The 24067-nt window shown below is 31.9% G+C and overlaps 3 protein-coding genes across 9 annotated transcripts; 2 read left to right on the top strand and 1 right to left on the bottom strand.

Annotated features, from left to right (window-relative positions):
* Nucleotides 1-1572: 1572 nt before the first annotated feature.
* On the bottom strand, nt 1573-6477 carry LOC123890781 (transcription initiation factor TFIID subunit 10-like). Of its 7 annotated transcripts, none has more exons than XM_045940470.1 (8): nt 6212-6477; nt 5913-6085; nt 5755-5819; nt 5025-5087; nt 4438-4495; nt 4306-4356; nt 1899-2023; nt 1573-1812 (listed from the first exon to the last, which is right to left on the bottom strand). In XM_045940470.1, the coding sequence occupies exons 2-7, from the start codon at nt 6024-6026 to the stop codon at nt 1943-1945; spliced, it is 432 nt and encodes a 143-aa protein (XP_045796426.1). In that variant the 5' UTR covers nt 6027-6085; nt 6212-6477; the 3' UTR covers nt 1573-1812; nt 1899-1942. The 7 variants fall into 7 exon arrangements, with proteins under 7 accessions (XP_045796426.1, XP_045796422.1, XP_045796423.1 ...); XM_045940466.1 differs by having other exon boundaries at nt 1943-2023; XM_045940467.1 differs by having other exon boundaries at nt 1943-2023; nt 5913-6070.
* A 1558-nt stretch (nt 6478-8035) lies between these two features.
* On the top strand, nt 8036-12606 carry LOC123890780 (high mobility group B protein 15-like). The gene is made up of 6 exons (XM_045940463.1): nt 8036-8205; nt 8416-8494; nt 8948-9110; nt 9216-9341; nt 9533-9897; nt 12173-12606. Exons 1-6 carry the CDS (start codon nt 8036-8038, stop codon nt 12581-12583), a joined length of 1314 nt encoding a protein of 437 aa, XP_045796419.1. The 3' UTR covers nt 12584-12606.
* A 2823-nt stretch (nt 12607-15429) lies between these two features.
* Nucleotides 15430-21925, top strand: LOC123890778 (casein kinase 1-like protein HD16). The gene is made up of 16 exons (XM_045940461.1): nt 15430-15892; nt 16585-16713; nt 16793-16866; nt 16959-17028; nt 17121-17176; nt 17778-17849; nt 17951-18045; nt 18129-18195; nt 18321-18450; nt 18574-18792; nt 18899-19029; nt 19285-19459; nt 19559-19649; nt 20200-20357; nt 21297-21485; nt 21561-21925. Exons 1-16 carry the CDS (start codon nt 15809-15811, stop codon nt 21618-21620), a joined length of 1800 nt encoding a protein of 599 aa, XP_045796417.1. The 5' UTR covers nt 15430-15808; the 3' UTR covers nt 21621-21925.
* The last annotated feature ends 2142 nt before the right edge of the window (nt 21926-24067 follow it).

Below are 24067 nucleotides of genomic sequence, written 5' to 3'. Positions count from 1 at the left end.
ATATATAAGAAAGATTTTACAATGTTTCTTGTATATAGACCGAAAGGAGTATTACGTTAAGTTAAATTATTTTTTTACAATGTTTATACACGAGTATAAATTTATCTATTCGTTGGTGTATGAGATTTTTTTATAAAAATATAGTATAAGTTCTATTTTTATATAAAAAATATTATTATAGTATAAGTTAAAATATTAGAAAGATTCCAGTATAGTAGTATTGTTTAATTGAAACAAGATCTAACTTATATTCTTCTATCGATGAAATATTCTAAACCACATGTAACCAAAAATAAATTCTGTATCCTTACTACTATATTTTACATGGATCTTTTACAAAAACAAAATATCTTGCGTTGATCGTATTTGCTTTTTTATGCGACCAAAGACTCGTAATTGATTTTTTTTTTTTTTTCTTTTTTTTTTTCTCTCATCACAATTTGTTTTTTCTTCTCAACATTAAATGTTTTACGGTCACTGTGTTTTTAAGTCGATTCTTTATTGTATTGATAATATTTGAATAATGAAATGAATTAAGTTTTTTTTTTGTCAAAGAAAAAATAACTCAACTCTCTAAAATTATTTTATAAGTTAATAATTGACTCTACTTGTAAATTCATGTTCATATCGTTGCATAAAACTCTTAATAAAATGAATAAATTTTGTATAAAACCCAATATGAAATTTGACTCATTGGCAACTTTGGATTCGATTTTCTTTAAAAAAAAATCATATTTAAGGTGGATAAGTGAAATGTCGAGGTTGGAACTCCTTACCAACTTAACTAAGTTCGTGGAAACAATTAATGAATTCGATTTTTAATATTAGGAGCGCACACATTCAAACCAGGGGCACTTCGAAGGGCATGCAGGAGGAGTGTTTGCACAAGACCTCAAATCTTAAGGTGGCCAAAAAAAAATTGTTTGGTGTGTGTACATGTGTTTGTTAATTATAATAAAAAATAAATAAACATGGGACTATCTGCGTGTTTTATCTTGAAATTTTGGTCTTGTATATGAGAATTTTTTTTAAGAAAAAATATCAATGAGAATTTTTTCAGTGTATATTATGGTTCAATGAATCAATCCTGTCACTCAAATTTATTTCGTAGAAGCTGAAAGTCCGAAAGCGCTCATAAGGAGCATGTTGTCGACCAGTGTCCATCTTATAGAGTATAGAGATCTTTTGTTTGAAGAGAAAAACTCCATTATATGATATTCATATTCCTGTTTGCTTCTTCTTTTTTTTGGTACATATATATTCCTGTTTGCTTATTGACAGCTGAGATTATTTTAAAATACCTGTAAGCAAAATAGCATCAAATATGATTATGATTAATTATACAAGTATTTTTTATTAGAGACAAGTCATATGTCATACACTAATCAGCTATCAATTGACTTGTATATACGATTGTTAATATTATACTTGCTACATATGTTTGCATATATTTATTTGCGTAGATATAAACTAAACTTATGAGAGTGATTGATGTATCTTATTAATAATGAAATACACAAGAGCTTTGTTAATATGTGCAATGCTGATATTTTCTATAAGCACACAATGGAGTAACATCTCAAGCTTGTCTTTAGATAAACCCTTAAATTTCCAACTCAAGGAGTGCGATACACTTTTTTGGTCCAATATTAATTGAAATTTCAAAGCCAAGTGCATTACATTTTTCTTTTTTTTCTTTTTGACAAAGACAAGTAAAATTGCAGTGCTTAGGCAGCTTGTAGAAGACACTGCTATAGTTGGGACATCATTAAAATCATTCCATTAGTTGCACTCAAAACAACTATAACACTCCTGCAAAACAAATTTGGCAATTAGTTAAAAAAATAGAATGAAATACAAATCATAAAATAGGAAAAAAGAAGCTGAAGTTACTACACATGAGAATGTAGAAGTCTCAACAGAAGTTTAAACAAGGAAATACTCATTCATCTCGAGTGGCAGGGTCCATTCCAGTAGAAGGGTTGTCGGCAAAATATTCTTGGTGCCTTAAATTCACACCATACTGTTCATAAAAGATAACAAATCAATTAAATGTAAAGAAATAATATTAAAATATCAAAACAATCAATGAAAAAATTAACACTATCTTATTAGTTGATCTAGCTCAAGTATGATGCAATAACATGTTAGACATCATATTAGGCAACAATACAAGAGGAGAGGATAAAAAATAACTATAGCAGTTATGTTTTATAATTAATTGTCAGTTATGTTTAGAAAGGGAAGTTATCAAGTGGTTATTGAGAGGGAGAGACCAAGCTCTCTAATTAATAGAAGGAAGAAATCAAGACTCTCGAATTTCTTTGGAAGGGCATCATCACCTTGTAAAACTACACTATCCTTGTATCTCTATACTTTCCTTTATGTTCTGTTTTGTGATTGCAGTAATAAATATATAGCCTATGTTTTGAGACAATTCTATAGAGGACTTATAGTTATTCCACAAATTCTAGTTTATTATCCTATATTATTCCAACACAGATACCAGTTCTAACACAACATTGATCCTAGAAGAAGATTACAGACAATAATACAGAAACCGTGATACACCGCCCACCTATGAAACCTAGATACTTCAAAAATGGAGAAGTAGCAGTGTCCGACGTGTATCCAATACTGATATGTGTCTGATACTTTTTGATACATAACTCAGCATCCAATAATTTTTTCATTCTCTGCAGAAATATTTTCACGGATACTTCTCACTTCTCAGATACTTGAGATACATTTTCAGTACTTCTTACCAGCTAAAGACAGTTGTCTTCCGGATACGATACATTTTTCATAGGTCCAATAACTAAAGACACAAAATTGTATGTTTTTTGTGACACATTAATAGTATAAATAATATATATACTGATATAGGTGGGGGAAATACATGTAACTATTGCTTAGAATTGACTACTGATATGTTTTATGTTAACGTATCTTGGCCATGTCATATCTTATTTTTAAAAATTTCATCTATCTTTATACCTGTGTTATATCATATCCTTGTTGTACTATGTATTCGGGCTTCTTAGCCTCCCGCATGAGATAGCACAAGTGGTAGCAGCTGGTGTCTTTTGGGAAGAATATCTGAGTTTAATCCCACATGGAGGGGGCGCTTTACCAATTGTGCTCCCAGCCTGAAGAGGAATAAAATCCAGAAGTAGCCATTGCTTACCCAAAGCATGTGCCTGACCACCCACAAACACTGTTCATAACTTGATGGGGGTGGAAATAATTCAGGCTGCCAACAGGGATCCCAGTTTAATCCCACACGGAGGGGCACTTTACCAACTGTGGTTACCCAAATCCTCTGCTATTGTGCTTTGTTTTTGCTACTGAGTTCTGCCATTTTTTGTTCTGTTTCTCGTGACCCCCCCCCCCCCCCAATCGTTTACTGTTTTTGTTGTTTAGTTCTTTACTTCGTTTCATTAGAATGTCTAACTTCGCTGCCATTATTGGTTATTTAAGCAAGCCTAGCTTAAGTTATTTTATTCACAGCTTATGAAATTATGTGTTATTGGTTATTTAAGACATTATTTTCTAACTTCCTTATACTTGTGACTTTAATTAAGTATGTGAATCAAAAGTTTTACTTTATCTTATGTTACTTTATGCATTAGTATTAATTTATATGCATATTATATTATTATACGAGTTTTATGAATTTTGTAATTTTGTAAAATCTTGCACATTTTACAATTTCACTACCCTTTCCTGGTTCTACATGAAATCTCGATTTTAACTACTTTGGACTTTTAGTCAAAAAAAAAAAAAAAAAAAACTACTTTGGACTTGAGTTGTAGAAAACTTATCCTAGCATGGTATATTCCAGCATTATGTCTCATACCCTTCAGTTGTTGTAGTTTATTAAACATAGGATTTATCTTTATTGGCCTGCTAATCCTTTAACCGGCATAGATATAGGGTTAATGACCTAATTAAAGGCCCTAACATGAAATACACAATAAAGTACACTAATAGCCCAGACCAGACTTTCAAAATGGTCATACCTATAAACCGCTATGACAAGTAACAACTAAGACTTGGGCCTTTAATTTTTAAAATAAGCTTAGCCTATTTAAGTAAAGTATTGTTTGGCGCATCCTATTTCTGTCCTTACTTGCGGAGAGGGAATTAACAAAAGAAGAAGAAAAATGAAGCTAGAGCAGCTTGTCAGACAGAGCTTTGAACAAGGAAACTTAAAAACCATGAACCCAGTCAAACCACCAATCACAAGCCTTATATATATATATATATATATATATATATATATATATATATAACTTTTCTTACCTCACGCAGTGCCTTAGATAGATCTTCCATTGTCAAAACTAGGCGCCTATCCTGTCATATTGAAGTGTCAGTACTACACACACAACAAATATGTATACACAAAACCAAATTAAAATCTGTCAAAGACTCGACCTTCTGTTGCCTGTCCCTTTTGTCTTTCGGAATTGATGCTTGCCTTGCTTTGCAGTGCCTACAGTTAAACTCTAGTGAAATCAATATACCAGCATATAGACATGTAAAAGAAAGAAAGAGAAACTAAATGACAATTAATAATGCACTTATGACTAAGATCAAAGATATAGTAATATGCACTTGCAAATGAAAGGGATAGAAACGCAAAAATTACAGTGTTGTGCATACATTGATTAATGGACCTTCACAAAAGAAGGGAATAAAAGCACAAAAATTAAGTGCAGTTATTCAAAATAATTAGATTGGATTTTGTAGCGTGTTATCCTATGAAGTGCTTTAGACACACACTCGTCAAACAAAAAAATTTCACCAGGCACTCATCGATTTCACCCACATGCATCAACAACTTTTTTGCCAAAAGGCAAATACTTCTTTTGGGAAACTAAAAATAGATTTCTATGGAAGATTATTCCTCAGATTTACCATGCACATAAATAATTGGTTGCAATGCCGTTTTTCAAGTAAAATAAATTTAATAAAACAAGAAGATTAAGATTTGTCTAAGATTAAGGGTAAGAAGAATATACTGGAGAGCATCGCCTGCAACTTCTGCAACAAATTTCTGAGTGGCAACAGCTACTAACCTAGTCCTGAAATATTGGTATATGAACAAGAAACACAATAAGCTAAGAATCAAACTTGAGTAAAAATAAATCGGTAAACACCAGTCAACCAAAAGGGAAGAAATATTGAACCCCTATGAAATACAAACTCAAACAAATCCCAAGAGTGGGTAGAAAAAGAAAACTAAGGATAGAAAGTCAGCATAAATTAAACAGGCTTAAAACTGACAACCCTCATTTCACATATATTGACAGACAGCATATGATCAGATAGATTCCATATAGATATAGGATTCCAAATAAAGTGTAAGAATGATTAATAGAAACAAGGTCTTATGAAAATAACATACAGCAACAACCAAGCCCCGTCCCATTAAGTGGGAAGAAATATTGGTATATGAACAAGAAATACAATAGCTAGGAATCAAATTTTAGTAAAAACTAATCAGTCGACACTAAGTTTGTCATTTTATTTCAACTCTACTCCTAAAGTAATACTACTATGTACTACAACAATCTCAAGTTCATTATGTATTTACATTAACAATTTACACTCAATAGTTAATAAGGATAATATTGTAAGATTATTACATTCTTTCATTCATTTAAAAAAATTCTTAGTCTGTGTGAAATAAATAACCTATAGAACAATGGAGATAAAAATGGTGAATACAAAAGAAAAGGGGGTACCGACAATCGAACATCAGGACATTGAAAGCCACTCTTTGCCAAGTAATGCTGTACCAACTCATCAGGTATCTAAATCAAAGTAAAAGTAACTAATTAAGTAATATGAATGTATATGTAAATGAAATTAAATTAAATTGAAGAAAATAGTGAAAAGGAACGAACGGTGGGAGTATAATCAGTTAACGAAGATAGGAAATCGGAGAGTGCAGAATCATCATCTGCCGATGATCTTCCTTCGCTTGAACTTGTTTGCTGAGGCTGCTGATTCTGGTTCATCTTTCCAATCACTGTGATTCACTATTCAGAGTAGAGTACTGCTCCTGTTAGTTTAGTTACTTTACCATCATCAACATTCAAAATTATTCATCAGATCAATTCAATGATTATTATAGAACAATTCACAAAATCAAATCCAAAACACTATCCACATTAATAGAAGCTAGTGAAATATGAAAAATTACCAAAAATAAACAATGGATGATTCAGAGGCTCTTGAGATGGAGATGTGTGGGTTTTGATTGAATCTGTGAAAGAAAACTTTTCAATTGTATTCAACAAAATGAAAGCAAACAAGCTGTAGGTTGTCGGAAGGTGGCTGATTGACGACGGTGGAGGAACGGCGGCACGGATCAACTGCGGCGATAAGGCTGGTAGGTCGACGACGGGTGCGGTGGTGTTCTGTGTGACTTTGTTTTGATTTTCAGGTATTGGACACGTGTTTTAATGTGTGATGCACTATTTTTTTTTTTAAATGGTTAATTAGTTTTTTTTAAACCTTCAACCATAAACCTTCAATTGATTTTAAAAAAATTATCGGTAAATGTTACTAGTATAGTAGTATGTTAATCAATTGTAATGTATAGTTTTAAAATAAAAAATAAAAAATTCCGATAAAAAATATAAACATTTTTTTTTGTAAATAAAGTCTTAATTTTAATTTTACAGCAACATATTTTTGGATGAGATGAAAGAGAAATAAAAAAAAAAAAGAAAATAAAAGACAAGGCGAGAAAAGTGTGTGTTTTAGACTAATTCAAATAAAACTCAATAGATTGCATATTGTTACGACACCCATATATATCTCTATTATCTATTTCTTGTTTCATTTTTGCATTTTTTTTATTTTTATCCTTTCATTTTGAATTTGATTAGTTTTATAACCATGCATTGGTCCGTTTCAAACGGAAAGTCAATAAGAAACGTTATTTTTGCTATTCCTAACCTCTTCCTTTCACCCTCACATCCATATTTTCTTTTTATTTATTGTATATTCATTTTTTTTACTTATTTATTTTATATTTACTAATTACATTGTTTGTTTCAATTTTCTAATTACTCTTTATATAGTAATAATGTTTAAAAAAATGGTTATGATAAATTATCAATTGAAACTTCTTTGTGCCACACTCTCTTCCTCTATTCTAATTATGGTCAATAATCATATTTCACCCATATCGAATTTCTAACTTAGTAAGGACAAAAATGTCTTTTTGAGAAAAATGCATATAAAACTATAATTCATTACTTTAAGTTTCTTCACCATTCATTCTTTCGTTCTTTACCTTATAAAGAAAATACAGAGAGAAAATAAGTTTATTCTTAAACTTCTTCTTTATCTTAATAACATTTGCATAATACATATAGATAGATCGTTTCACAATTCTCAGTTGGCATTTGGTAAGTTAATTTTTGTTTTTCTCACTATTATTATATTATTCATTTAGTCTAATTGAAAAACAATAGTTGTTTCTTTAACATTGTTGTTTCTTTATATTTTTCCAAATTTATTCCTTTCTTTATATGTCTTTTATACCTGTATATGCATTATCTTCTTGTATCATCAATAATTAATAATTAAACAACTAAACATCACGTAAAAGAAAAATAATGATCATTGCAAATTATAAATATTGTGTATATAATAAATTATATTTTCATTCACATCTCTTCTTTATTCATCACTTCAACACTAGTTATGATTTGAATTTTCAAAGGAGAATAGTGAAGAAGTTTCCTTTAACTTTTAATAATGCAACAATGTTGGTTAAGAGAGAAAGATTTAACATTTATGGATATACATATTTATTGTATAATAAAATGGTAAACAATGAAATAATACATGAATGTGATCATGTAAATATCAAATTTAAATAGTGTCTCTCGAGGTTTTAAATAAATGTTTTCTATACTACCTATATTACACCATAATAATAGTTTTTATATGTCAAATTTGTTGTGTTTATGATATGATAGGACAACGGTGAAAAGGTAGAAGTTATTAATTAATGGCATCAACATGTTTTGTCAACAAGAATGAATTTCCTATGAAAGTGGTAGCTCCCATCTCTCATTTGTATCCTGAACCTCTTGCAAAATATGACGATGTTGTGGCAAATCCCAAGCTCTTCATGCTTACATTGGAGAAACTTCATGCTTCTATGGGAACCAAGTTCATGTAAGCCGACTATTACGTTGCACTTGTTATTTTATTTTATGAATTTCACAATGATATAACTTCAAATAGAAACACTATAGTATTTTGTCAATGTCGTGTCGGTAGTGTTGTGTATGCTGTTTGTGTAAGTTTCAGTGTTAATTGTCGCAATTGATATAAGCTTTGAGAATTTTAGAAATATTTTTACATATAACTGAAATTTTATTTTAGGATTCCGATTATTGGAGGAAAGGAACTAGATTTGTGTCGACTATTCGTTGAAGTGACTTCTCGTGGAGGGATTGAGAAGGTAAGATGTCAATTTTTTTTCCAAAGTAATTGTTATGAATGTGTTTTGTCAACATCACTAGTTCTTCGTGGAAAATACGTGAAATGTATATCTTAAAATTTCATAGACTGTGTATAATTATGAGCACATAAATATGTAGATGAATGAGATTTTCCAGCCAAAAGTTCTAAGTCTAACATTTTGATTACATACTTTTAAAATACATAAATAATATCAAAAGCACACTAAATATACTCATAAACCAATCTATTTGTCAGCATTCATCAAACCATAAGGCTTGCCTTGGCAAGTCCCTAAGGTCTAACTTAACTAAATGTTTTTCATAAAAGGAGGAATAAAATTTATATCATAGTAGTCATCCATATAAATTTTTACAAAGATCTAAAAGAATTGCATATATCATTTTTTATAATTATATGATATCCTTATATTTTATAGTAATTTGTTTTGCAGCTTATGAAAGAGAGAAGATGGAAGGAAGTAACAGCAACTTTCAATTTTCCATCAACAGCGACAAATGCTTCATTTGTGCTTAGAAAATATTATGCTTCATTACTTTATCACTATGAACAAATATACTATTTTAGAGTCAATCGATGGACGCCTGCATCTTATGGTTTGTGTATTTATATGAAATTGTTAATATGAACATGAATTAATTGTTAACATGAAATTGTTAGGTTGTGCTATAATGTACCAAATTAAAATTGCACTTTATCAGATGTTTGGCAAAATCAACCAACCATGTCAACTTCTGCTTCAATTGCACAATTTTTGCAGCCTTCTTCGGCAACACAACCAATTGACTTTCAAAAGTCAATGATTCGTGCTTCTGAATTGCCTCAAGGTAACTTCTACATCTCAAAATAACACTGTTTTGTCACCAAAATCAAAGAGAGGAAAAAGAAAAGAAAATTGAAGTGTGTGTGTGTGTGTAAAATCATAAAAATATTCCCACTTTTGTTTAATCCTAAAAATTATCTGTCATGGATATATAAATCATTGATTAATTAAAAAATAGTGGTGTTTGTTTTGCAGTGTCTTTTTCAAGACCTTCACTTGTTGGAGTTATTGATGGAAAATTTGAAAATGGATATTTAATTTCAGTTTCATTAGGTTCAGAGACACTTAAAGGTGTACTATATGAGTCTCCACAGTACATTATGATTAATAATAACAATATTGCTTCTGCTGCATTGGGGGTCCAACGCCGCCGTCGCAGAAGGAAGAAGTCAGAAATAAAAAGGAGAGATCCTGCTCATCCAAAACCCAACAAAAGTGGTTACAATTTTTTCTTTGCTGAGCAACATGCAAGACTAAAGCTACTAAACCAAACCATGGACAAAGATATTAGTAGAATGATTGGTGAACTATGGAACAACTTAAAAGAGTCTGAAAAAACAGTAAGCAACTTGTTTAAATCTTATTACTTGTTTTAGTGCACCGTTTAGCACTGACACTTCATATCAAAGATGAGCATGTTAGGATTGTTCGACAACAAAATTGCACAGTTAAATTGAACTGCACCAAAAAAAATAGAACGTATGTGTCACTTCACGAATTGAACTAAACCACATTCGATTCAGTTTAATTCATATTAGCTTGTGAACTACTATTAGTCATAGTTTTTTTTTCTTCTAATAATATTGCTATATATATTTTTAAGATAATTACACATGAATGAAAGGTAAGCGGACAACAAGTTGCACAACTAATCCTTTATGGATGGGTAAATCAATCATTCAAAAAACTACATCAATAGACCTATGAGATACAACATTGCTATGCAAGGTCCATTACATCTTTTCAGAATATCCACAACCTTTGGTGCTAGAAAGTTAAAACCGTTAAATGCAAATTCCTAACCAGGTCATGCCTATATTTGAAGCTCTAAAGCTTCGTACAATGAACCACGTGCTCCCCAAAAGAATATAGGCATGCCTTATGGCAAATAGATTAAACCTCATCAATAGAAAGTAATAGAATAATAAGACGATACCTAAATATATTATGGTTCAATTTAATAGTTCAGTTTTTAGTTTTTTTTTTATTTTAAAAAAACCACATTCAATTTGGTTTACATTTTAGTTTGTTTTATGCATAAGTACTAGTTATCACATAATATTAACAAGGGTAAATAGTGTCATACCCCCCTGCAAAATAGGCGAGTTTTGCGTTACCCCCCCTGCAAAATATTTTTTTGAGATTACCCCCTGCAATGTCAAGATTCCTTGCGTTACCCCCCTGGCTCAACAAGTGGGCATATGACATGGAAGAATCTTGACGTGGCATGACACGTGGAAATTAATTTATTTTTTATTTATTTTTAATTGTCAACTCAGTAATTATTTATTTTTTAATTAAAAAAAATGAAAAAAACTTTTTTTTTACGGTAATTTTTTTTTTAAAGAAACTTTTTTTTTTAAAAAAAAAATTTTTTTAAAGAAATTTTTTTATTTAAAGAAATTTTTTTTTTTCGTTCCGTTCATATGCAGCGATTGTTCTTCGTTTTCAATTTCAATTTGGGGTTAGGGCAAAGCGATTGTTCTTGCGTTACTATGTGATTGCAGTTTTTTTTTTTTTGTTACTCTATTATTATTATTATTATTATTATTAGTTTTTTGGTTACTATTATTATTATTAGTTTTTTTTTTCATCTTCGTTTTTTTTTTGTTACTCTATTATTAGTTATTATATATATATAAGAATTTTTTTTATATATATATAATAACAACTTTTAGTCAAAAAAAAAAAAACTTTCTTTTAAGCAAGTTCATAAAAATATAACAACTTTTAAGTTTTTTTTTTCATTTTTTTAATTAAAAACTCACATTAATTAATGAGTTGGCAATTAAAAATAAATAAAAAATAAATTAATTTCCACGTGTCATGCCACGTCAAGATTCTTCCATGTCATATGCCCACTTGTTGAGCCAGGGGGGTAACGCAAGGAATCTTGACATTGCAGGGGGGTAATCTCAAAAAAATATTTTGCAGGGGGTAACGCAAAACTCGCCTATTTTGCAGGGGGTATGACACTATTTACCCTATTAACAATTTAGTAAAGTTCAGTTCTCGAAGAACCAGTTCGGTTTAAAAAATTATCGGTCAGCTTTTTGTAAAGGTAGTTTTGGTTTAAAACTATTGAACGAGTTCACTGAACCTTTATGCCAGATAGATTTTTGGTTCAAGACCAAACATTAAAGAATAATGCTAGAAACACATTCTTTGACACACATTTTCATACACTCTTTTATTGGTCAAAATTCATACGAGTTTCACTGAGTTTATGCGGCGTACACATGATTTTATGTAACTCATGTGAATTTTAACCAATATAAGAGTGTTATTGAAAAATGTGTTAGAAAGTATGATGTTGGCACTCCTCATCATTAATAGTTTGGTTCATGTTTACTAAATTGTTGTAACAGTTCAGTTCAGTTTTTTTCTTGAGTCGAACCATAAACGGTTTTAGTGGTTGATGCACAATACAAAACTTTTACACATGATTACAAACTACTTCTATTTTTTTAAAAAAATTATGACTCATTTTTACGTGTTAATGTCAATGTTAATATCATGTCAAGTGTCTGAGTGCTTCATAAGCACTACAAATAAGTATGTTATACTTTGGTTATTGTACATCTTATGAATATGATGAATTTCAATGAAATTAAGGTTTATCAAGAAAAAGCCATTAAGGATAAAGAGAGGTACCAAGCAGAAATGGAAGATTATCGCGAAAGATTGAAAACATGTACTACAATTGACGACACAGTGCCTCTCCAACAACGGTTTCCGGAAGCAAATTCAGCTTTGGTGGATGTTGACATGAAAATGTTTGATTCATTTCAAACTCCTGAGGAGAGTTTTTCTAGTGGAAGTGATTATGTTGTAGATGATGTCAACATGGATGCTTCCTCAAGTGGAGCAAAAGTTGACTCTGAAACTTTTATGCATTCAGAAAAACCAACTAAGGAAGGAGTTATTGAACTTCTTAGCCATTGTGAGGTGGAAAAAAAGGATGCCGGAGGATTTCAACATACTCAAAAGAAGAGCGAGGGTCAAAACATGTTAACCTTACTTTAATGCAAAGAGCATGTCAAAGTAGACGTAGAGTTAGTCTCAATACTAGCGATTGAATTTTTTAGCCAATTGATTTTTTTTTTTTTTTTTTATATTTTCAATGCGTAGATTGCTATGTACAAGATTATCTCAAGAGTTTAATTTTATTAGTAAATTAGTAATGTTAGAATAGACAATGGTGATAATATTGCAGTCAATGGCATTGACATTTATTAATGGGTTTGTCTTTTGTGCAAAAGATCATTAACAAAAATTTGGACATATTTTAAATCTAACCATTTTGTTATGGTTTATTAAACGGAGGTTTTTTGTAAAGTAGTTATTGATACAAAAACAATTTGGATAAATTTTTTTGTGTTAACCCTTCGATTTTTAGGGGAAGGAGCTCTAGTAATCAGGAGTTCGACTATGATGTAAGTAAAGTATGACAAAAAATTAATTTCATCTAGAGACTGAACTTTGGTTCTCTCAAACGATTCATCATTCGATGAAACTCATTAACCACTTGAGCTCAATGTATTGGTTACAATTTGGATATTTAGTTAACTCGTAAACATTTATCGCAAGTTTCAATCCTGATTAAAACAATTTTAAGTTTGTTTCATCTGTAAAAACAACCAAGACAGAACATAACAAGAGGTATTAAACACATGCAAAGTTGAAGGAGTGAAATTAAGACGCTTGAAGCATATACTATGCTCGATGAACTGATTAAACTATTGAAGTCACCCTTGTATGTTTTGCATCTTTCTATCGAAATTGAAACAACCACTAAGGTAGTAATCAAACTTATAAATCAATTATTTTGTAGGATTCTATGTTATCGTGATTTGGAAAATTTCTGCAATTCCAAAATCTACAAATGCGATCTTTAGTTCCTTTTTTGGTTTGCTTATTATCAGTTCATGCAGTTCCTTATTTAAATTCAAATTTGGTTCGCGATCTTTAGTTCCCAATTATACATGAATGAACTAACCTTGGAAGGATTTAAGGAATCATCATAGGCCTATGAACTTTTGGAACTTTTTGATGAACTCACACACAATCTTAATTCATGGAATCAGCCTAGATTCAAGTTAAAAGAGTTAAGGAGTGAGAGGACCAATTACCCAAGCGGGGGGATTGTTTAACTTTTCTAATTTTTTTTGGATACATAGACGAAATCACAAAAGCATCATAAACTCACACACACAAGTGAAAGAGTCAGGGTCCAAACCCCTGTCATGGTGTCCGATATAACAATTTAGACATTTTTTTGCTTGTTGAGCAATGACTTAAGACTTATGAACACTTTTCTACATTATATTATTATATATTATAGATACATAGATTTTTCTAGGTTATTGACTAATTATGAATTAATGGAATAATCTAAAAAATTATAGAAAGAAAACAACAAGACGAATGGAACCGCATCTTTGCTGTATCTTTTTAAATGAAAATTTGAGACTAACTTTTTAAATTATTAATTCAAACTTTTCATTTCCTTGGACCTTGAGCTTAACTCAGTTGTAAGGGACATCACTTATATTATGTCGAAGCTGAGGTTCAAATCCCGGATACTTCACTTATTCACATTTTTTTTTTATATTTCACTTGTTCTAGATAAAAATAAATAAAAATTGTGTTTCTAACTTCTAACAATGATCCGTGTAGTGTTCCGGGTTCGAACCTGAACTCCTGCATATGTAGTGCGATATCCCTACCAATTGAGCTAAACTCACGTGGACAATTTTTGTTATGCTTTTTAACTTTTCATTTAAAATTAAAACATAATTGTCCCAATCTTTAATAGACATAAAAATGTATGGATTATTACCAAATTAATGGTATCCAAAAAATTCCACTAAACAATTGTAAACGCGCCTTAAAAGCTTTGTTTTTTTTTTAAAAAAAATTTTTTTGTTGGAGGTATTGATCGGGATCGTAGTTATGAGATTGTAATATTTACTCGAATTAGGTGTCAAAATTGGGTAAGTGTCTTTTTTTTTATAGGCTGATTCAAATTTTAATTTGAACCATGATTTTTTTTTTCCGCATTGTTGTGGGGTTGATTCGAATCATTGAAAACAACAAAAATGTTAATTCAAATTATGTCGGTTTTGCTATAAAAAAATAAATAAAATCAATTTACACAACACACAAAAGAAAGGCACACAAAGGGAAACTTGGGTTTGAGAATGGAGGGTCTTTTGTGGAGTTCTAACCTTCTAGAGTTAGTAAACACATTGTAAACATATTTGAGAGAAATACTTTTGTAGGCATACCTACAAATAATTTTTGTTCATGTATACTCACATCATTTCAAAATATTAAAAGATAAAAGAAATAATTAATAGTAATTGATCTAATTATTTTATTTAACTTTTATTTGATTTGAGTTTTTGCCCATCTAAGAGTTCCTCCATCTTTGAATAGCCTAGAGTCATGGTACGAAGGATAAAAAACTGCAAACTAAGATCAATGAAAATTGACGTAATATTCTAAGTTCTAACTGTCAATTTGACCAGTTTAATATATTTTGCTCGAATTCAACCATTTATCCACACTTAGGTGCGATTGTTCATATTATTTATAGAGAAAGAAAATTCATATCGTTTTTTTAGTTTAATTTGTATGCACTTTCGGTGGTGTAATTTTTTTTTAACATGCATTCAATAATTTAATGAATATTTAGTTTAATTCATATTTTTTATATCATTTAATGAATGTGACACATCATGTGTTTTTAAACGCCATATACGTATGTTGGTATATTATTAAACGCATGAGTAAAATCGTATATAATTTATTTTTTTTATTTTTTTTTAGAGAATAAGAAATTCATGCGAGTCTTCTCCTACCAAAAATATTCTAAAAAGGGGTTTCTTTTTTGGATTTATTTTTTATTTTTTATTATTTTATATCTTATCCCAATCTGCTATCAATTTGTCATCATCATCCTTCATCCAATTCAAAATTGGTTCACCTCGTCGTGCATCAACCCTAACCCTAATTTCCCAATTAAACCTATCAATATTATTTTTTACCTTCGATTTTTTGTTTTCTATAAAATTCTTTCGTAAACTCAATCAACAATTTCATCGATGAATCAACGCATATGATTGCTACAAATCGACTGCATGTGTTTACAGAATTCCGGTAAGCCCTGAAAAATCCGAACTTCCGGACAATTACGTGAAGATACGGGCCGCTTTCGCAGAGGAAGAAGAATAAATTGAAAGGGTGATGGGTGATGAAAGTGGCGGTTTGAGTGCTAACAAAGGCGTTCCTCAAGAGGATGAGGGCAATACTACACCTTTTCCTGATAGGGTATGAATAAAAATAGCTTCTTTAATTTTTCATGGCATGCAAATATTTTGGATTATGTTTTAATTAAGCTAGACTTATTATTTATGGTAACTTGATTGCATAAATGATTGTATAAATTTATTGATAACTAAGTAGAAGTTAAATAAGAGAGCTTAAACCAAGACATTGAGCTCAAGTGGTTAATGAGCTCTCCTAGGATGAATTGTTCTAGAGAACCCGAGTTCCAATTCCTGGTTGGAACAATTTTTTTGCCATACTTTACTTACCTTCTCGTTGGGAACCAGATGGTTAATACAATACCAAAAAATAAATAAGAGAGCTTAAATTATGTTTTAAAAAATTCGTTTATGTTGCAAGACTCTTAATTTTCTTGGATGCAAAGTAGTAACTCATAAGCAACTAATAATGTGGTTAACTTATATAAAAACACGCTATGACTCCGACTATATTCTGAATTTGTTTGGTAATACCGTAATACTACGAATTAACTTGGTTTGAGTAAAAAAAAAAAAGATTTTTGTATATGCAGTAGTTAATTAAGCTTTTCTAAATTAAGCTGTTTGATTAAACGTGACCATAGTGTCTCTCTTCATTAATTATTTTATTATTGAAGTTAATCATGGTTAATGCAATTGTGCTTATTCATTTCTATATTTTTTTTTCTCTTTCCTTTAAACTGTTTTGACCCAAAGGTTCAAGTAGGAGGTTCACCTGTGTTTAAAGTGGAGAGGAAACTTGGCAAAGGTGGATTTGGACAGGTTTTTGTTGGTCGTCGAGTTACCGGCGGTAATGACCGCCTGAATGGACCCGGTGCCACTGAGGTATGCTGAGGGTTGTTGCTTTTAAGTGGGAAAAGAGTTTTTGCTGGCCTTAAGTTGATTCTTATCTTTTGTATTTCAGGTGGCTTTGAAATTTGAACATAGAAACAGTAAAGGATGTAATTATGGCCCTCCTTATGAGTGGCAAGTGTACAAGTAGGTCTATTGTAAATTGGTTTGGATTTAGATGCAAGTTTTGGGAAAAATTATATTTGCCAGAGATTTGATTTTTATATTTTGTTTTGAAGCACCCTTGGTGGAAGTCATGGAATACCTAAAGTACATTATAAAGGTAGACAAGGAGAATATTATGTGATGGTATGTATGATCTACAAAACAAACATTGTATTATCTCATTCTCAACTTAGCCAATAACTATTTTTTAATTATTATCCTCATATTATATGCAGGTTATGGACATGCTTGGTCCAAGCTTGTGGGATGTATGGAATTCCTCAGGCCAGTCGTGAGTATAAATTACTTTTGTAATTGTATCTGCTTTATTGCTCTCGTGTTTTACAATAAGGACTGTTATATATTGATTTTGTGTTTTCTAAGCTTTCTTTGCAAAGGGTAATATTGGAGTAATGTGTGACTCAGTTTTAAGTTTCATTTTCTTCCATATGTATAGGGAACTAAATCTATACCAATAAAACTACAACAAGATTAGCTGTATTTGGTGTAGATGTTTTGTGGTTTGACTATCGGCATGATTTTTGTAGAACAGTTAGTGGGATAAGGCTTGGCTGTTTTTGTTTTACTAAGCTCTTTGTAATGTCCGTCTTCTGTTTTCTTTTTACGAGAAAATTTGGTCTTACTTGAGCTTTGCAGAGATCTTGATACTTATAATATTTTAACTTTGGCCTGCTTAGTACATTAATTATGTATTTTCCTTCATGAATGTTATATTTGTGCCTGCCTTCTACTTTTGGCCGTCCTCTTTCTTATTTTTCCATTTTATTTTTGACATTGAACCAATGACTAGTCTATTCCTTGTTTTTTCCTTAACATTCTGTTAATGATTTCTTTTTTTGATTTAATTTATTGCTTGTCTTTTGAATATGTAGGATGTCTGCAGATATGGTTGCATGTATTGCTGTCGAGTCATTGTCGATCTTGGACAAGATGCACTCAAGGGGGTATGTTAGATACAGCATGTTTGTATTCAGCCTTTAGTTTGTTATTTATTATTGTTTAGTTGAGTTCCCTGGTTTCTAAATATTTCTATTGTGCATTATAGATATGTGCATGGAGATGTAAAACCAGAGAACTTTTTACTAGGTCAGCCAGGTACAGCACAAGAGAAGAAATTGTTTCTTGTTGACCTTGGATTAGGTGAGTAGTTTGAATTTGAAGGATGAGATGTTTTGTTCTTACTGGCCCTTTTCTTTTTAATCTTATGAGGATTTGTTTTTCAGCAACAAAGTGGAGAGACACCTCCACTGGGCAGCATGTTGAATATGATCAACGCCCTGATATGTTCAGGTTTCTTCCCCCCCCTCTCCTTTCTTTAAACCCTTCTATTCTTAAATTCTACCGCATCTTTTTCCTTTTTTCTCCTAGATGATTATCAAGCTTCTTGAGAGTTTATTTATTTTTTATTTCTGTAGAGGAACTGTTCGGTATGCAAGTGTTCATGCTCATCTGGGAAGAACTGCTAGTAGAAGGGATGATCTTGAATCTCTTGCATATACACTCATTTTCCTTCATAAAGGCCGGTTACCATGGCAAGGTTATCAGGTGTTTACATTTATTTTTCTTATCAAGTATTTACTGTGGCATTTGGATTCCTTTACGTATTTAGTTTTAATCTGTTTTTTTTTTTTGAGCCAAGTTTTAATCTGTTTTTAATTTCTTTGTTAGGGAGATAACAAGTCCTATCTTGTTTGCAAAAAGAAGATGGGAACATCTCCTGAGATGCTATGCTGCTTCTGCCCTGCTCCTTTCAGACATTTTCTTGAGTTTGTAGTGAACATGAAATTCGACGAAGAACCTAACTATTCCAAGCTGATATCCTTATTTGATAGTGTGCTTGGTCCAAATCCTGCATTGCGGCCAATTAATACTGAAGGTGCTCAAAAGGTAATGACATGGTGTTATTTTAGAGATCTTGTGTTGGCTCTATTTTATTATCATCGTGTCATTGTATTCAATATTATCCTTTGTTTCCCCAATCAAAATTTATCAGGTCGGGCAAAAGAGAGGTAGATTGAATATTGAGGAAGAAGATGATTCACAGCCTAAAAAGAAGGTTCGTTTGGGGGTTCCTGCTACACAATGGATATCAATTTACAATGCAAGAATGCCAATGAAGCAAAGGTAGACATGCAATCACTTTTTGCAGTTGTTTCCTTTATTTGAGCAATATTAATAATACAAATTTTAACCATCTGATAAGCCAGCGAGTACATAACTTATCATTCTTTGTAATTTTTTATATTCCTTGTGTTTGTTTATTTGACATGGGATGTCACAAACAAATGAGTTATGCCTTGAAGGCAAAATATCTACTGTTTGGGTGTTTTATTATCATCATGATATTGTGGTTATACTGAAAAATGGCTGTACTATTAGGTATCATTACAATGTAGCGGATGGAAGATTAGCGCAACATGTAGAGCGAGGGATTGCAGATGGCCTTCTTATTAGTTGTGTGGCTTCTTGTTCCAATCTCTGGGCACTTATCATGGATGCAGGAACTGGTTTTACAAATCAAGTTTACAAGTTGTCACCTTTTTTCTTACACAAGGTTAAATTATATGATTTACATCAGTGCATTTCAAATGCTTTGTTTGTAACCTGTTTTTCAATTGCCGAACCTTACCCATGCAATTCTTTTTCTTTCTAGGAATGGATCATGGAGCAGTGGGAGAAGAATTATTACATTACTTCTATTGCTGGAGTTACTAATGGGAGCTCTCTTGTGGTGATGTCAAAAGGTTTGTTTGCTTTAAGTACTTACAAATGATGAATGAGATTTTCCCCTAATTGATGATGCACTGGATGCAATTCTGAGGCTCTTTAGTTAGGTCATTTGATCATATTTTGGGTCTCTCTTCTGAACTGTTAGACTGTCTGTAGGATCCACAGAAATGGGAGTGAAGATGATTAGGTCATATGATTGTTGTAGAATATAAGGAGGGTTTAAATGTTGGAGGGCATTTTGGTTGTTGAATAAACTTGGTGAATTTTAAAGAATTATTAAGTTAATCAGTTGCATATTTTGATTTGGAGCAATTTGAAATTCCACTCACATGGAATTATATTTTCACATGATTTGTCTCTTTTATATTCCCTCCTGTTCCAATTTGTTGTACAAGTGTGGTGAAGAAGCTCTTGCCAAATTTAGTGCCTGTTTGATTTTCCATTTTTCGGCAGATCTATCTGGATGTTGTTTGATCACATGCATGAGGGTTTATCTGTTTTCATTCTAGAGAGGGAACAAAAGAGATAAAAACTACATTGTGATTTGAGTTCTGATTTCCACAGGCACACAGTATACACAACAATCATACAAAGTAAGCGAGTCTTTCCCCTTCAAATGGATAAACAAGAAGTGGAGAGAAGGTTTTCACGTGACTTCAATGGCAACTGCTGGAAGTCGTTGGGGTGTTGTTATGTCACGGAATGCGGGATTCAGTGATCAGGTTTGCTGTTTATTTGTATTCTAATCTATGATATGATATTGTTGGAATAAAAGCTTTTATGCTTTGTTTGAGTATTTGTTTTCCTTTTCTGCCTTTATTTGGAATGTTTTGTATTTCACTATTACTACATGGCCTGGCTTTGGTCTGAGTAATATTCTAAACTGGTGTGCTTGAAATCCTCTTTGGATCAGATCTTAATTTAGTTTTACCACCCTGCCAACAAAGTTTAATAGAATTTAGCCAAAATTCACCCATTTTCTAGAGAGTGGTTATTGTCTTGTTAGCAATTTGGTCCTTTTATTGAACTCATTCTAATTCATGTAAAAAAAAGAGAGTTTGTTAATTGTTCCGGATGAAGATGGTGACATTTTGTTTTCCGAATTGGCTGGAACTAAGTAGTATGGTTGGCACCTAGCTTATGAGTTGGGATTATCGAAACGTGCTTTGCAGGACTGATTCCTTGGATGCAGTTAATACTATCCGGGACAGAGTTCATCACAGGTTCCATTCTTACGCGCAGATATGCTTCAGCAGGTTGTGGAACTGCTGCATCGGGATTCGACAGTTTCTCTGTCTCATGTCCTTTGTGCTAATAAGTGTGCTGACTTCTTGGCCAAAGAGGGTTCTCGCATACAGTGGGTGCTTTATGTCATCGGTCATCTCCGATGGGATTAGGATCCTTGCTCATTTTGGATTCTATAGGAGCTCCGGCTTGAGTTTTTTTGCTTTGTTTTTCCTTTCTGTTGTTTTGGCGGGCTTCCGCCTTAATGTCACTGAAAAAAAACTGTTCCTCTTATTAAACACTTTATTAAACACCATAAGCTAAATTTCTTGTTACTTTTAATAAAGCGGCAATTTTTCCCTTGTCTTCTCTGCTCTTCTGCTCTGCAGTTAACGTCTCTTTTTGTTATTTTCTCATCATCCACCTTTTACATGTAGGTTGTTGAACTTGATTTTCTCTATCCTAGCGAAGGAATCCATAGACGATGGGATAATGGTTACAGGATCACAGCAACTGCTGCTACATGGGATCAATCTGCTCTTATATTAAGCAAACCGAGACGAAGGCCTGCTGACGAAACTCAGGAAACTCTTAGGACATCTCAATTTCCAAGCACACATGTTAAGGTTAGGGTTGATAAATCAATAATTAATTTTGTTAATTACATGCAAAAACTGATTTTTCTCATATTGATTCTTCAGGAAAAATGGTCAAAAAACCTTTACCTTGCTTGTTTGTGCTATGGACGTACAGTATGCTGATTCCCTTTACAAATGAGGGAGGGTATTTTGTAGACTACAAAATTATATATTTTCTATTTTGCCCAAATTAATGTATAAGTTTGTTTGTAAGGCTAGTTGTGCAAGCAGAGAATTGTTGTATGTTTTGTTTATTATAGTGTTTGCTATCCGCACCCCTTTGTCTACGGGTGGTGGATGTGGTAGATAGTAAATGTATACTTCATCTTGTATTTTGCCTCCAAGTAAATGTAGGTCTTATTTTTCAATTGTTTACTATGTTACAAGTGTAATAGTATAAGATATAAAAGAATATTGATTTGTATCGATGCATCTTTCTTAATGTATACTAGTACATTAGTGTACAACAAAATTCCATTGCCATTTCCCTTGCATTTCATGCATGGATCTACACCCTTCATTATTATTTTAATTTTAATAATTGAGATTTCATGTACCAAATTAAAAAGGAGTGGATGAAATTCCACTGCAGAAAAATTTGAATGCAGAGAATCTCCTTCCATTTGGAAATATTCAATTCCACAGTCAAGACTCAAGACCTAAACCACAACTTGTAGCTTCACCAACCACACAAGTCTTCAATGTTACAAAGAGTCTCAATACCTTTCTTTCACTGTACTGTCCCAATCCCATCACCAAAATCCTCTCTGTTTTTGATACCAAGTACCAACCCCCTCTTTTTTTTATAGTCAAGAAAAAAGTAGTACCATTATACCAAACCCATAATTTTATTAAAAAAATCATGGCTATGCACAAGATATGGTAAGACAAGATCACAAAAATTACTATTCAACTATCATTTACAGCACTGCTAACAAACAAGCAGACCCCCTATACATACATATAAGCAGAATAAACTCCCACTACTGACTACTCAATTGACACTAGACTATGAATTAAGAATTACACCAAACAACATATTGAAAACTAATCCGAGCCAATACCAATTCCTTATCAACTGATATGCTTCCAAGACTCAAACATAAACCAAAGCCAATAACCACCTTAACAAAAGCTCCAAACATTCATGTATTAATCAACCTCCAGAATCTTAAATTTGATCGAAAGTGCTGCCATTATAAGAAAATAGACCAAGAGAATGAAAATTAGTATGATATACATGCAAGCTTGGATATATGGCCATAAAACATTTGGCCTCTCCAACGGTGTTTTTAAAAAGTGGCCATGGCAGAATGGCATGATGGTTTTTTCGACACCATGGGCTATTTGTGAAGGGAATGTGATGCAGTACGGAAGCGTGAAGGAAAAACAAACGCTAATCCTATTAGATAAAGGTTCTGGAATCCACCAGATTTCCGGAATCCACCAGAAAGAATAATTTGGAATCCACCAAATTTGAGAAAAATATCTGAATTTTATTGAATCAAAAGGTTGCCTTTCAATGCTACAATAACTTAGTTTAAATAGTAGTGAAAAATAAAAATAACAAATTTCCTAAAAGATAATAAAAGAAAATAACACATCTAGCTAAAATATAAAAATAATAAATCTAGCTAAAATATAAAAATAATAAATTTAGCTAAAATATATTGTAGCATATTTTCATAACAAGATCTCACATTGTCACTTGATGGGAAAAAAAAAACTATTTGTTGAAGCAATTTATTGTACCAGTTCAAGTTACAAGGGCAAAACAAAAATCTTTATTATTTTTCAAGTGAATCTTTCTTGCGCGCCACTTTATCTTCGATACGTGCTGCTAGTTTCCCACATCAAAATGGCCGCCATAGGCCGCAATGGCGTGTTTATATGGAGGATTTTTCGCCTTCCACCGTCATTTGTTCCCCGACAAAGTTGAGAGGAGAGCATGTCCTTTGTCATTAACAAAAGTACCTCAGCTACTGCCAATATATCAAGCAAGCAATGGAATCGAAGGAAAAGGCAACACAGATTTTGTATATCCACTCCACATTGGCCAAACTCTATTTTTTTCTTTCTTTCTTAAAATCCACGTAAAAATGAAAGCAATTTTTTTTTTTTTTGAACATTTTAAGAAAGAAAAAGGCAACACAGATATGTCCTCCATAGATCAAGCAAGCAAGCAATGGAATCGAAGGAGATGGTTTGTCTCCTGACCTCTCTCATTTCTTTTTTACCACCTGAATTTCCGTTTTTATTCATGGGGTTACTTCGGTTTATACGAACCGAATTTTTTTGTTATGCTAAAAATTTTCGGTTTATATAAACCGAAATATTGTGTTCCAATTTTTTTTCCAGCTTTCCTGCATAAATTTTGCATGAGACCCTCAACTTCCACAATTTATTTGAAATACTAAACGATGTCCGATTTGAGTAAATGACCACTCGTTGAAAAGCTTAGGGTGTCAAGAATCCAAATATAATTTTTTTTTGAGGATTAACTATCCAATTGGTTCAGTTTGACGAAATAATGGGTACTGGTACAGAAACAGAGCATAAACTTTTCTCAT

Source organism: Trifolium pratense, linkage group LG6 (assembly GCF_020283565.1).
Source record: "Trifolium pratense cultivar HEN17-A07 linkage group LG6, ARS_RC_1.1, whole genome shotgun sequence".
NCBI classification, from domain to species: Eukaryota; Viridiplantae; Streptophyta; class Magnoliopsida; order Fabales; family Fabaceae; genus Trifolium; species Trifolium pratense.
This window is presented reverse-complemented; position numbering and strand designations above follow the sequence as displayed.